At 41.4% G+C, this 12,907-nt stretch overlaps 1 protein-coding gene across 11 annotated transcripts in view; it reads left to right on the top strand.

The window, feature by feature from the left end:
- Golga1 (golgin A1) overlaps window positions 1-12,907 on the top strand; it is a 57,509-nt gene that overhangs the window by 34,376 nt on the left and 10,226 nt on the right. For all 11 annotated transcript variants that reach the window (XM_046451920.2, XM_046451925.2, XM_058581738.1 and 8 more), the window contains 2 exons: window positions 658-753; window positions 12,487-12,576. In XM_046451920.2, the coding sequence (XP_046307876.1) occupies window positions 658-753; window positions 12,487-12,576 (186 nt within the window). The remainder of the gene's footprint in view (window positions 1-657; window positions 754-12,486; window positions 12,577-12,907) is intronic.

The raw sequence follows: 12,907 nt of genomic DNA, 5'->3' as shown, positions 1-12,907 counted from the left end.
AACTCATGTTGTTTCTCCCCAGTGACTTCTCCCTTTTTATGGTCCCTCTCCCTGCCCCACAAGTTTGAGAAGCATGTTATTCCTCTTTGAGAAGTTTATAATTTTTTTTCTTTTTGGGTACCGGGGATTGAACCTAAGTTAACTACTGAGCCACATCCCCAGCCCTTTTTTTTACTTTTTGTTTCAAGATAGGGTCTTGCCCAGCATGGGGCACACTCCTGTAATCTCAGCAAAAGCAAGGCACTAACCAACTCAGTGACATCCTATCTCTAAATAAAATACAAAAAAGGCCTGGGGATGTGTCTCAGTGGTTGAGTGCCCTGAGTTCAATCCCAGTACCCCAAAATTTAAAAAAAGGTAGAGTCTCACGAAATTGTTTAGGGCCTCACTAAGTTGCTGAGGCTGCCTTTGAACTTGTGATCGTATTGCCTCAACCTCCCAAGCCACTGGAATTACAGGTGTGTACCACCACATCCAGCTTTTTTTTTTTTCCTGTGGTGCGGGGGGTGAAACCCAGAGCCTCACACATGCTAGGCAGGTACTCTACCACTGAGCCAAACCCCAACCCCCTCACCCTATTGTCATTTCACATCCCTACAGTGACCAAAAGAAAAGGCATTTCAAAGATGCCGATCTTTATGTGTTCTTGATTTGCAGAGAGAGCTGGAACAAGAAAATGCAGCCCTGAAAGAAAGCAGAAGTGAATTTGAACATTCTTTACAACATCATCAGTTTGAGCTAAAGAAGCTGAAGGTATTTATCTAATTGAATCAGAGTTTCACAAAAGTGTTTATATCTTCTACAAGTGTGTTTGATCAGCCAAAGTCCTGCACTTGGTGCTTACCTGGCAGAGGAGATACCATGATCACCGAAGTTTTGTACTTACAGTGGAAACATGCAGCTAGCTTTAGTTCAGTGTTCCCATCAGGCAACTGCTAGAAAGTGTCACCTCATTAAGTCCTCTCAGAGCTCCAGGACTATATTAAGAATTATCTAGCTGGGCGTGGTGGCGCATGCCTGTTCTCCCAGTGGCTAGGGAGGCTGATGCAGGAGGATCGTGAGCTCAAAGCCAGCCTCAGCAAAAAGTGAGGTGCTAAGCAACTCAGTGAGACCTTGTCTCTAAATAAAATACAAAATAGGGCTGGGAATGTGACTCAGTGGTCAGGTGCCCCTGAGTTTCAAAAAAAAGAATTATCTAGGTATGGTACACCTAATCCCAGTGATTGGGAGCATGAGGCAGGAGGATCACAAGTTCAAGGCCAGCTTGGCAAGTTAGAACCTATCTTAAAATAAAATTCAAGTATAGTTGTGTTCAATCTCTAGTTCTGTTTAAAAAATAACAAGATCATGGCATTTGCAAGGGAAATGGATGGGATTAGCATTATACTAAGTGAAGTTAGCCAATCCCTAAAAAACAAATGCCGAATGTCTTCTCTGATATAAGGGGGGTGACTCAAAATGGGATAGGGAGGAAGAGCATGAGAAGAAGATTACCACTAAATAGGGAAGAGAGGTGGAAGGGAAAGGGAGGGAGAAGGGGAATTGCACGGAAGATGGAAGGAGACCCTCATCGTTATACAGAATACATGTATGATGTTGTGAGGAGAAAAAGAAAAAAGAAAAGTGTGTCACGTTAGATTGGATAGAGAGAAAGGATGGGAGGGGAGGGGAGGGGAAGTGGGGATAGGAAGGGCAGCAAAAAAGAATAGACATTATGATTGCTGTATGTATATAGGTGACTCTATGACCAGTGTGATTCTGCAATCTGTACAATCAGAAAAATGAGAAATTATGCACCAGTTGATTCAAATGTATGAATTGCCAAGATCATTGTAATGTCATGTGTAGCTAATTAAAAATAATAATAATAATAATAATGCTCATTTGGCAATTAATGTCATTGAACTTCCAAGTATAAGTAATTTGTAATTTGTCCAGATTTCATAGTTAGGGATAGTGCTGATCTGACCTTTCACTCCACGAGGGTGGCCCAGTCCTTTATACCTCTGTGTCAGTTTCCTGGATGTCCTGATGTTAGAGCACCTCCCTGGCTTGTTTTTTTCAGTGAGACAAGTAAAGCAAAGTCTTAAAAGTTCATGAAGACCTTGTTTGTATCAGGGACCTTGAGCAGAAATATAGACACCCTTTCTGTGCACTTGGTGCTTGAGTCAAATCCTGCCTCCCTGACATCCCTGGTCTTGTATGCTCAGGCTCCTCTCCCAGTTCCTGGGGATGATGGGTCATTGGAATACTTGCCTGGCTTAGGATGTTCTCTGAGAACGTCCATAGCCGAATGGTTCATAAGCTTTCATTACTGGTATCTGACAGGTTGCTCAGACATCATCGTCAGTAGTTGGCAGCACACACCTTGAAGTCAGAAATTGTTCCATGCATTCCTTAACCAAACATCAGAATGTCTGTAATTGCCAGGCACATTGTAGGTGTGGAAATCTGGCAATGAACAAGACAAGACAGACAGAGCTTTTCTCCTCCATGGAGCTTGTAACTAGAGAGAAAAAAACAATGGCAAATAGTGATCATTATGAAGAAAATAAGTCAGGGTGAGGTACAGACAGGAGGAAGGAGAGGCCACTTTTCTGTATGCAGGTCAAGGAAGACTTCTGTGACATTTGAGCCAGAGATCTGATTAGTGAGAAGGAGCCAGAAATGTGAACATTTGGAGAAGGAATGCTCCAGACAGAAGAAATAGCAAATACAGAGGCTCTAGAGGCAGAAAATAGCTTGGTGTGTTCAAAGATCAGTCCAGTGTGGCTGCAGCTGAGCCGCTGGGGGATCGCAGAACCTGAGTGAGGAGGCCGCAGGCATGAGAAAGTACAGCGGGCGGCCTCTGCAGCAGAGAAGTGATGTGTAAGGGCTTTGTTTTAAGACAATTTCCCTGGCTCGGGGTGGAGAAGCTTGTAAGGAAGCACAGGCAGAAGTGCTTTTAGGAGGCTTCTTAGTAATGCAACAACTACATGTGAGTGTTGGGTTTGGGGAGAATTGTACAGACTCAGGATGTATGTTTGATACAGAGCTTTCATCACTTGCCATGAAAGGAATGAGAGGAAAGGGAATTGGAGGCGGCCCCAACACACGATCTGTGTAACTCGGGGTTTCTCACCCTCAGCACTGTTGATGTGCTAGGCCACAATCATAGTGGGGGGCTGTGCTGAGAATGTGTGGTGTGTAGGGTCGAGGAGAATCTTGGTCTCTACTTTGCCAAATGTCTCTTGGGAAGGCAATATTATACCTGGTCCAGGAACCACTGGGAGTCTGGGAGATATCTGGTTATTTTTGGCTAACAAGTGTTGAAATACCAACTGAGGTTCAGGATAAATATATAAAGTATAAAATCATTACAATTTTTCCCCCTCTGGTACCAGGGACTAGAACCCAAGGTGCTTAACCACTGAGCCACATTATCAGCCATTTTTATGTTTATTTAGAGACATGGAAGTCTATCCGAGTTGCTTAAGGCCTTGCTAAATTGCCGAGGCTGGCTTTGCACTCACGATGCTCCTGCCTCAGCCTGCCGAGCCACTACAGGCATGTGCCACTGCATCCAGCTACACTTTTATTTTTTTGATTTACAACCAGAGGACATGCAATGAGTATAAAGAACAGGACCAAAAGTAAAGACCAGGGTCGAGCCAACATTCCAAGGTTCAGAAGAAAAGGAGGATCAACTAGAAGACTCTAAGGGAACTGCAAGTAGGAGATTAGTGGAACCAGAAGAAGGTTGAGCTCCGGAAGGAGAGGACAGAGAGTGCTACAGGACAGAGAAGGGAACTGTCACATCAGCTGACAAGTCAAGAAAGACTGAAGCCTACATTGGCGAGGTTGACAAGTGTTCACTGTGGAGCAGTGGGGACGAGGCTGACCAGAGCTGGCTAAAAGGAAACTAGAGATGCTTCCCCTTCCCCAAGGGCACAACTCAGACCAGCTCGCCCTGGAGTGTGCAGAAAAGCTGTCCAAAATGAGAACTTGCCTGTTGAAGGCATTGGGGAGCCTACCGCACCGCACGGGGAGCAGCTTTTCCCTGGGGATTCCTGCTGGATGTTTATCCAGGCTTCCTGCAGCTTCTCAGAGCTGGAGATAAAGGTTGGAATTTAAGACCCACATTGGGTTCAGCCTGGGAGATCCTTAAAGATTTGGTTTGGGACACTTAGGAGTAAAGGTAACCCAGAAGTAACCAACACCACATCCCCACCCTGCCTTGGGGTGGATTGAACTAATTAAAGAAATAAGGTGGCCCAGAAAATCTCACTGGCTAATTTTGGATTAAAGTGATCCTAGATTGGTGAAGGGAAATTCTAGATGGAAGTACAAAGGATGTCAAGAGGTAAGAGGGAATGAAGAACAAATCTAAATGAACTTATTAAAAAAATAGTGATGGTTTTTTTTAAAGTCTTGTATTTCCATATTGTATGACATGTGCAACACAAGTATTCAACCTCACAAGGACATAAAACCCCCACTTAGAGCATCCATTGTGCCTAAGGGATGGAATAATTTTATCTTAATAAACATAAAATATAAATAAAATATAAGACAAAAATAACCCAAGTCAGATAAGATCAACGTAGTCAGTATTCTCAACCCCTCACATCTTCTGGGAATTGGACAAAAATACCAAGTAATTTTTGGCTGAGTGTGTAGTGTGTAGTTCAGTGGTGCTTAGCACACAGAAGGCCCTGGGTTCAATCTCCTGCACCAAAACGAACAAAGACTGGACTTTGACAAGACAAAGATGCATATTGTGATCTGTAGATTAATCACTGAAAAAAAAAAAAAGGAATAAAAGGGTGTGTAGCTTCCAGACTTAAAAAAAAAAAAAAAAGAAATTTTAAAAATCCAGAATAGAAAATAAAGAGTTAAAAGTGAATATCGAACATGAGTTAAAAAGCATCTTAAGATAGTGATTTTAAACTCAAACATGTCAATATTTAACCAAATGCCACAATTAAAAGATAAAATTTTTCAATTTTTAAAGTAACTAACTATATGCTGTTTATCAGAGTCATGTCTAAAATAAGGAAACAGAGGATTGAAGATAAAAGGTCGGGAAATCAGGCAAGTGTCACATCTGTGATTCCAGTGACGGAGGAGGCTAAGGCAGGAGAATCACAGCTTTGGAGGCCGGACCCACAACTTAGCAAGGCTTTCAGCAACTTAACCAGACTGTCTCAAAATTAAAAAAAAAAAGGCTGGGGGTGTAGGTAAATAGTGAAGCATCCCTGGGTTCAATCCCCAATATGCCCCCCCAAACACCAAAAAATGAACAGGAATCCAGATATCACTAGACAAATCTACATTCTTGGATATTTTAACAAATTTCTATATAAGTTTTCTGAATAAGTTGAGAGAAAGTTATAAGTATAGATTTGAACTTAAGAATATTAATATTCTTAACAGGAGCTGGGGATGTGGCTCAAGCGGTAGCGCGCTCACCTGGCATGTGCGGGGCGCTGGGTTCGATCCTCAAATCCACATAAAAATAAAAAATAAAGACATTGTGTCCATCTAAAACTAAAAAAAAAAAATAAATATTTAAAAATATATATATTCTTAACATACATGGAGCTCTGCACCCACCAGTTGTAAAATATGCATATCCTTTTCAGGCAGACATGGAATAATTAGAAAATTTTACCATAAAGTAAGTCTCAAGAAATTTCATACAGAGTATTGAAGACAGACTATATTCTCTGACCAGAATCCAATTAAGTCTAAAATCAACAATAAAAATAGAGAAAACCTCTGTGTGTATGTTTGCAATTAAAAATGCACCTTCAGGGACTGGGGTTGTGGCTCAGCAGTAGAATGCTTATCTCGCATGTGCAGGGTTCTGGTTCGATCCTCAGCACCTCACAAAAATAAAATAAAGGTATTGTGTCCAACTACAACTAAAATATATTTAAAAAATAAATAAAAATTAAAGAATGCACTTTCAGGGACTGAGGTTGTAACTCATTGGTAGAGCACTTGCCTAGCATGTATGAGGCACTGGGTTCCATCCTCAGTACCACATTAAAATAAAATGAAGGAGTCTTGTTAAAAACATGGGTTCCTAAGCTGAAATGTTGGAGTGTTGACCCTATATTTTCTTCTAGTATGTGCAGGGATCTCTGGTCTAATTCATAGGTCTTTGATCTACAACTAAAAAAAAAAAAATTTTAAATGCACTTTCAGCATTTCCTGTAAGAACTAGAACAAGACAGGAATACCCTCTCTCACCACTTCTATTCAACATAGTCCTTGGAAACTATAGCCAGAGCAATTAGGCAAAAGAAAGAAATTAAAGGGACATGAATAGGAAAAGAAGAGCTCAAACTATCTCTGTTTGCCAATGACATGATTCTATATTTATTTATTTATGTATTTATTTTTAAAGAGAGAGACAGAGGTTTTTTTTTTTTTTTTTTTTTTTATTTTTATTTTTTAGTTCTCGGCAGACACAACATCTTTGTTTGTATGTGGTGCTGAGGATCGAACCCGGGCCGCACGCATGCCAGGTGAGCGCGCTACCGCTTGAGCCACATCCCCAGCCCCATGATTCTATATTTAAAGACCCGGAAAACTTCTAGAACTCATTAATGAATTCAGCAAAGTAGCAGGATATAAAATTAACACCCATAAATCAATTGCATTCCTATACAGCAATGATGAATCAGCTGAAAGAGAGATTAGGAAAATTATCCCATACACAATAGCTTCAAAAAAATGAAATAACATGGGATTCAATCTAACAAAAGAAGTGAAAGACCTTTACAATGAAAACTACAGAACACCAAAGAAAGATATTGAAGAAAACCTTAGAAAATGGAAAGATCTCTCATGGTCTTGGATAAGCAGAATTGAAGTGTCAAAATGGCTATCCTACTGAAAGTGTTATACAGATTTTAACACAGTTCCTATTAAAATTCCAATGACATTCTTCATAGAAGTACAAAAGGAAGTCATGAATGAAATTCATTTGGAAAAATAAGAGACCCAGAATAATCAAAGCAATCCACAGCAGAAAAGTGAAGCAGGAGGCATCACAATACGAGACCTAAATTATGCTACAGAGCTATAGTTACAAAAACAGCATGGTATCAGCACCAAAACAGACATGAAAACCAATGGAATAGAGTAGAAGACACAGAGACAAACTCACATAAATATAGTTATCTCAGACAAAGTCACCAAAAACATACTTTGGACAAAAGATAGCCTCTTCAACAAATGGTGCTGGGAAAACTGGAAATTCATATATAGTAGAATGAAATTTAACTCCTATCTCTCACCCTACACAAAATTCAACTCAAAGTGGATCAAAGACCTACGAATTAGACCAGAGGTCCCTGCACATACTAGAAGAAAATATAGGGTCAACACTCCAACATTTCAGCTTAGGAATCCATGTTTTAAACAAGACTCCTCTAAAGCATAAGAAGTAATATAAAAAATTAATAAATGGGTTTATATGAAACCAAAAGGCTTCGTCACAGCAAAGGATACAATCAAGAGCATGAAGAAAGAACCTACAGAATGGAATAAAATCTTTGCCACCTTCACTTCAGATAAGGCATTAATTTCCAGAATATACAAAGAACTCAAAAAGCTTAACACCTAAAAAGCAAATGACCCAGTCAATAAATGGGCTAAGGAACTAAACAGACACTTCTCAAAAGAAGAAATATGAACAGTCAACAAATACATGAAAAAATGTTCAACGTCTCTAGCTATTAGAGAAATGCAAATTAAAACTACACTGAGATTTCATCTTACTCCAACTAGAATGGCAATTATCAAGAATACAAGTAACAACAAATATTGGCAAGGATGTAGGGAAAGGGTTCTCTCATACATTGCTGGTGGGACTGCAAATTAGTGCGACTACTCCAGAAAGCAGTATGGAAATTCCTCAAAAAACTAGAAATGGAGCCACCATTTGACCCAGTTATTCCACCCCTTGGTATATACCCAAAGGAGTTAAAATCAGCATACTACAGTAACAGCTACTCAATGTTAATAGCAGCACAATTCACAATAGCTAAGGTGTGGAACCAACCTAGATGCCCATCAGCAGATGAATGGATAAAGAAATTGTGGTGTCTGAACACAGTGAAATATTATTCGGCCATAAAAAAACAATGACTTTAGGGCCGGGGTGTAGCTCAGTGGTAGAGCACTTGCCTAGCATATGTGAAGCACTGGGTTTGATCCTTAGCATCACATATAAATAATTAAATATATAAAAAGGTATTCTGGGCTGGGGTTGTGGCTCAGCAGTAGAGCCCTCGCCTAGCATGTACAAGGCCCTGGGTTCGATCCATAGCACCACATAAAAATAAATAAATAAAATAAAGGTATTGTGCCTAACTACAACTGAAAAATAAATATTTGGGGCTAGGGGTGTGGCTCAGCAGTAAGCGCTTGCCTAGCACAGGCGAGGCCCTGAGTTCGATCCTCAGCACCACATAAAAATTAATTAATCAATTAAAGACATTGTATCCAACTATCACTGAAAACTAAATAAATATTTTTTAAAAAATAGGTATCATGTCCATCTACAACTAAAAAAAAAAAAAAAAAAACTTAAAAGAAGAATGACTTTATTGGCCAGTAAATGAATGGATGTGGAGACTATCCTGCTATGTGAAATAAACCAGTCCCCAAGAATAAATATTTTCTCTGATATGTAGATATTAACCCACAATAAATGCAGGGGGATAGAAGTTCAGTGGATTAGACAAGAGGAATGAAGGGAAAGGAGAGGGGACAGGAAAGTTAGTAGAATGGGAATGAATCTGACATAATTCTCCTTTGTGCATATAAGAATACACCACTGTGAAATCTCACCATCCTGTACATCCACAAGACTAGGATCCTAATTAGGATCTATTCCATGCCTGTATAAATAGATCAAAATAGATTCTACTGTCACATGTAACTAAAAAGAACCAATAAAAAATGCATTTTTCCAATCACCACAGGGTGAAAGAAAAAAATCACAACGGAAATTTTAAAATACTTTTAAATACAACATCATGTGAATACTATCTGTCCAAACTAATGGAATATAAAGCAATACATAGAAGGAAATTTTAGCGTGCTATAAATCATCACTATGTATCCTGAGACATAAAACAGATAAGACGTATAAACCACCTTATGCCAAAATGTTTTAAAATATACTTTTTAAAAAATATTTATATTTTAGTTTTAGGTGGACACAATATCTTTATTGTTTATTTTTATGTGGTGCTGAGGATCAAACCCAGTGCCTAATGCAAGCTAGGTGAGCATACTACCACTGAGCCACAACCACAGCCCTAAAAATCATTTTAAATGGTAAAATTCTAGAAAAATATAACTTGTCAAAACTGACTATGTGGTAGACTGAGTAATGGTCCCAAAATATATCTACATCCTATTTTCTAGAAGTTCCCTTATATGGCAAAGGTCAATCTGCATTTGATTGAGGATCTTGATATGAGGAGTTTATCCTGGATTATCTGTTTGGGCCCTAAATAATTACAAGTGCCCTTATACAGGCAAGACAGGCAGATTTTAAACAGAAGTCAAAAGGCAATGGAAGCAAATAGAGATTTGAAGATGGACAAATGGGCTACAGACCAATGAATGCAGTTCTAGAAGCTGGAAGATTGAAGGAAATGGAACTTCCCAAGGTCTCCTTCAGAAAACAGCTCTACTGATACCTTGATGTATTCCCCCAGGGCTCCATTCAGATTTCTGACCACCAGAACTGTCAAATGATAAACTTTGTTGCCATCAAGTTTATGGTAATTCATTATAGCAGCTATAGGAAACTAATACACTGACACTAGAAAAAATGGAAATTCAGACCCACAGTGTGTTATTCGTGGCCCAGTTAGAAGATAGAAGTTACCTAGTTTTTCGAGTGAGAAGATGTGAAAGCTTTGTGGTGGTGGTGGTGGTGTTCGGGGGTTTTTTGGTACCGAGGATTGAATTTAGAGGCACTTAGCCACTGAGGGCACATTCCCTGCCCTTTTATGTATTTTATTTAGAGACAGGGTCTCACTAAGTTGCTCAAAGCCTTGCTAAGTTGCTGAGGCTGGCTTTGAACTTGTAATCCTCTTGCCTCAGCCTCCTGAGCCACTGGAATTACAGGCTTGCACTACCATGCCTGGCTTCTGACTTGTTTTCTAAACTAACTAAAAGTCTGTCTTAGCAAATATATCATCATGTTTGAAAAGAGTATATATTCTGCTGCCATTATGTATTCTGTGCATTCTAATTAGGTCAAGTTGGTTGATAATACTATTTGAGTCTACATAGTTCCTTATTTATTTTTGTCTACTTGTTCCATGTGAAGAGAGCATACTAACTCTTCAACTACACCTGTGGATTTTGCTACCTCCCTTTAGTTCTGTCAGTGTTTGCTTCTTTTGTACTGGGGATTGAACCCAAGTACACTGTACTGAAGAGGGGTGGGGGAGAGTTGTTTTATTGTTTTTTTTTTTTTTTTTTTGAAACAGAATCACACTAAATTACCCAGGGTGGCCTCAAACTTGTGATCCCCTTCCTCAGTCTCCTGAGTCACTGGTGTTACAAGTGTGTACCACCATGCCTGTGTATTCTGAGGCACTGCATTTTGTGAGCCCCCACCAATGAATGCAGTTCTAGAAGCTGGAAGATTGAAGGAAATGGAACTTCACCAGATTCACCCCAGGTGCAGAGGCTGATGTGTGGGTCACTTTATGGCTCCTTCACGATGACTGCCCTGCTTGCTGCTGCAGTGAACCCAAGCTGGATGTATCGACCTTGAATCCCACAATATGGGGCCCAGCACAGACTTTAGAGCCATATATATCCAGTTTCATATGCCAGCCTAGTCCCTCACTAGCTGATTCTTGAAGGAATCCATTTTCCCTTTTTTAAATAGATGATGGTAACCCCTGACCTCAAAATATTCCTAAGGACCCAACATGGCCACGGATTAAAAGAGCCAAGGACAGTGCCCTGACTGAGAGGTGCCCTGAGTCTCTGCTTCCTGCCCTGGCCTGACCTTACTGTCTTCCCACACATGCCTCCACCTCTTGCCCTCCTGGACATCAGCAGTCAAAGTTGTCTCTTCTAACCTTCCCCAGGAAAGCCTCCCCAGGAGGCACAGCAGCCTCCCCTCCAGGACCGTCTCACCCTCTCTACCAAGCTGAAACCTCTTGCTCCTTCCCCTCAAAAGAGCCACTCCCTAGACCTCTGCTTGGAAGTAGGAGGGCCTGGGAGGACCCTGCTAAGGGGTGTTGTCCCAGCCCCAGCCTCAAGTATTCAGCTGCCAGGGAACACCCTGTCAGCTCAGGGCAGGGCCAGCATGTCAGTGGCTGAGGCTAACATGGGAGGTTTCTTAGGAGGAGCAATTCACAGAACCAGAAAGACCAGTCGGACTGGAACTGGGGTCTGTCACCTCCTTTCTCTTGTTGCCATTGTTCATGCTTTTGTCCCATCATGTAGGCTGCATCCTGCAGTGTGGTGGATATGGCCACAGCAGCTCCAAGCTTGGATCATTCCAGCTGAGCACCCACAGTGGCAGGAGGGCGCCTCCCACTCAGCTTCAGCATATAAAGAAGGATCTTAATATAAAAGAGATTCTGATCATCCATCTTGGGTGACAGAGCCATCCTTTAGATGTTTACTTGGTCAAGGGGACCAAGATACTATGATTTGCCAGGCCTGAATCATATATTGAGAGCCTTATTAGAGTCATGTGGAATTTTAGGGTGGAAATGGAGAAAGGATCAATGAGCATTCACCTGCCCCCCCCCAAAATCAGGGGGATCTGGGAAGACAGAAACAGCAGACCACCTCATGTTCTGTCCAGGTCATCTCCCTGACCAGTGGTCAGGCCCCTAAGAAGTTGTATTTTGCAGCTGAGGGCTGATTGGCAAGCACAGGCCTCGGTGTCAGGGAGGAAACCGATGTGTTTATCTCAAGGATGATCCCTGAGTGTTCTGGGGAAGGTTGGGGAGGTAGAAAATGCTCTGAGGGAGGGTCTCTCATCCAGAGCCCTAACTCTAGGACCATGGGCAAATCATATAACCCTTCAGAGCCTCCATTTTCTCTCCTATAAAAGGGTGTGATCACACTTCTATAAAATTTTGATGAATCACTGACATTTTGCCCTATTAAAAGAGTAACTGCTGATGATGTTTTCTATAACCAGATTGTTCCAGTCCATTCACATATGCTGTGTTGATTTCATTAGACCACCTCTTTAAGTTGGGCCCTAGCCTTGGCCTGGGTTTTGGCTTATATGCTTGTGGACAAGTGCCAGTGTCCAGAGGAGTTAGAGGGGTGTCCACCAAGACCGTCATCAGCAGGGGATAGGAAAGCAGGAAGAATGTTGGTCTAGCCTTTCAAAGCAGAGCTGCCTTTGTTAGGGTTCATGTGAAACATGCAGCTGAGGAAATGTGAACTAAGGTTTAAGGCTCAGTCTCCTACCTGTTTTCTGAATTGTAGGAAGAGTGGAGCCAAAGAGAAATTGTGAGTGTGGCCATGGCTCAAGCCCTGGAGGAAGTGCGAAAACAAAGGGAAGAGCTCCAGCAACAGGTGGGCCCTGTCTGATACCTAGGTTTGGGCCCAAGTGGTGATGCCCTCTCCTGCAGTGCCCCACTGTTGTGGGACTGTCGAGGTCCATCTGTCTAGGATTGGGGTGGACACAAGTCTCCGAGATGCAGTCTGCTGTGGGATGCCCTGTGGAGATGATGTTCAAAGAAACCCTTACCCCATAGGTTACCCTTTTCTGATTTTGGTGGTCAGATACTAATTGTCTAACCATTACCTGAAGGAAGTCCTCAGCCAGGGACTTACTGGACTCTTAATTCTATAAGGTGGCCCATCACTGCCCATGTCCACCAAAAACTCCAGAAGAGTGGGTTGA

This window comes from Marmota monax, unplaced genomic scaffold (genome assembly GCF_021218885.2).
Source record: "Marmota monax isolate L192 unplaced genomic scaffold, Marmota_monax_Labrador192_F-V1.1 WCK01_AAM20220418_F8-fsc00020, whole genome shotgun sequence".
Lineage (NCBI taxonomy): Eukaryota > Metazoa > Chordata > Mammalia > Rodentia > Sciuridae > Marmota > Marmota monax.
The sequence above is the reverse complement of the archived record's forward strand: the minus strand, read 5'-3'. Positions and strand labels throughout refer to the sequence as shown.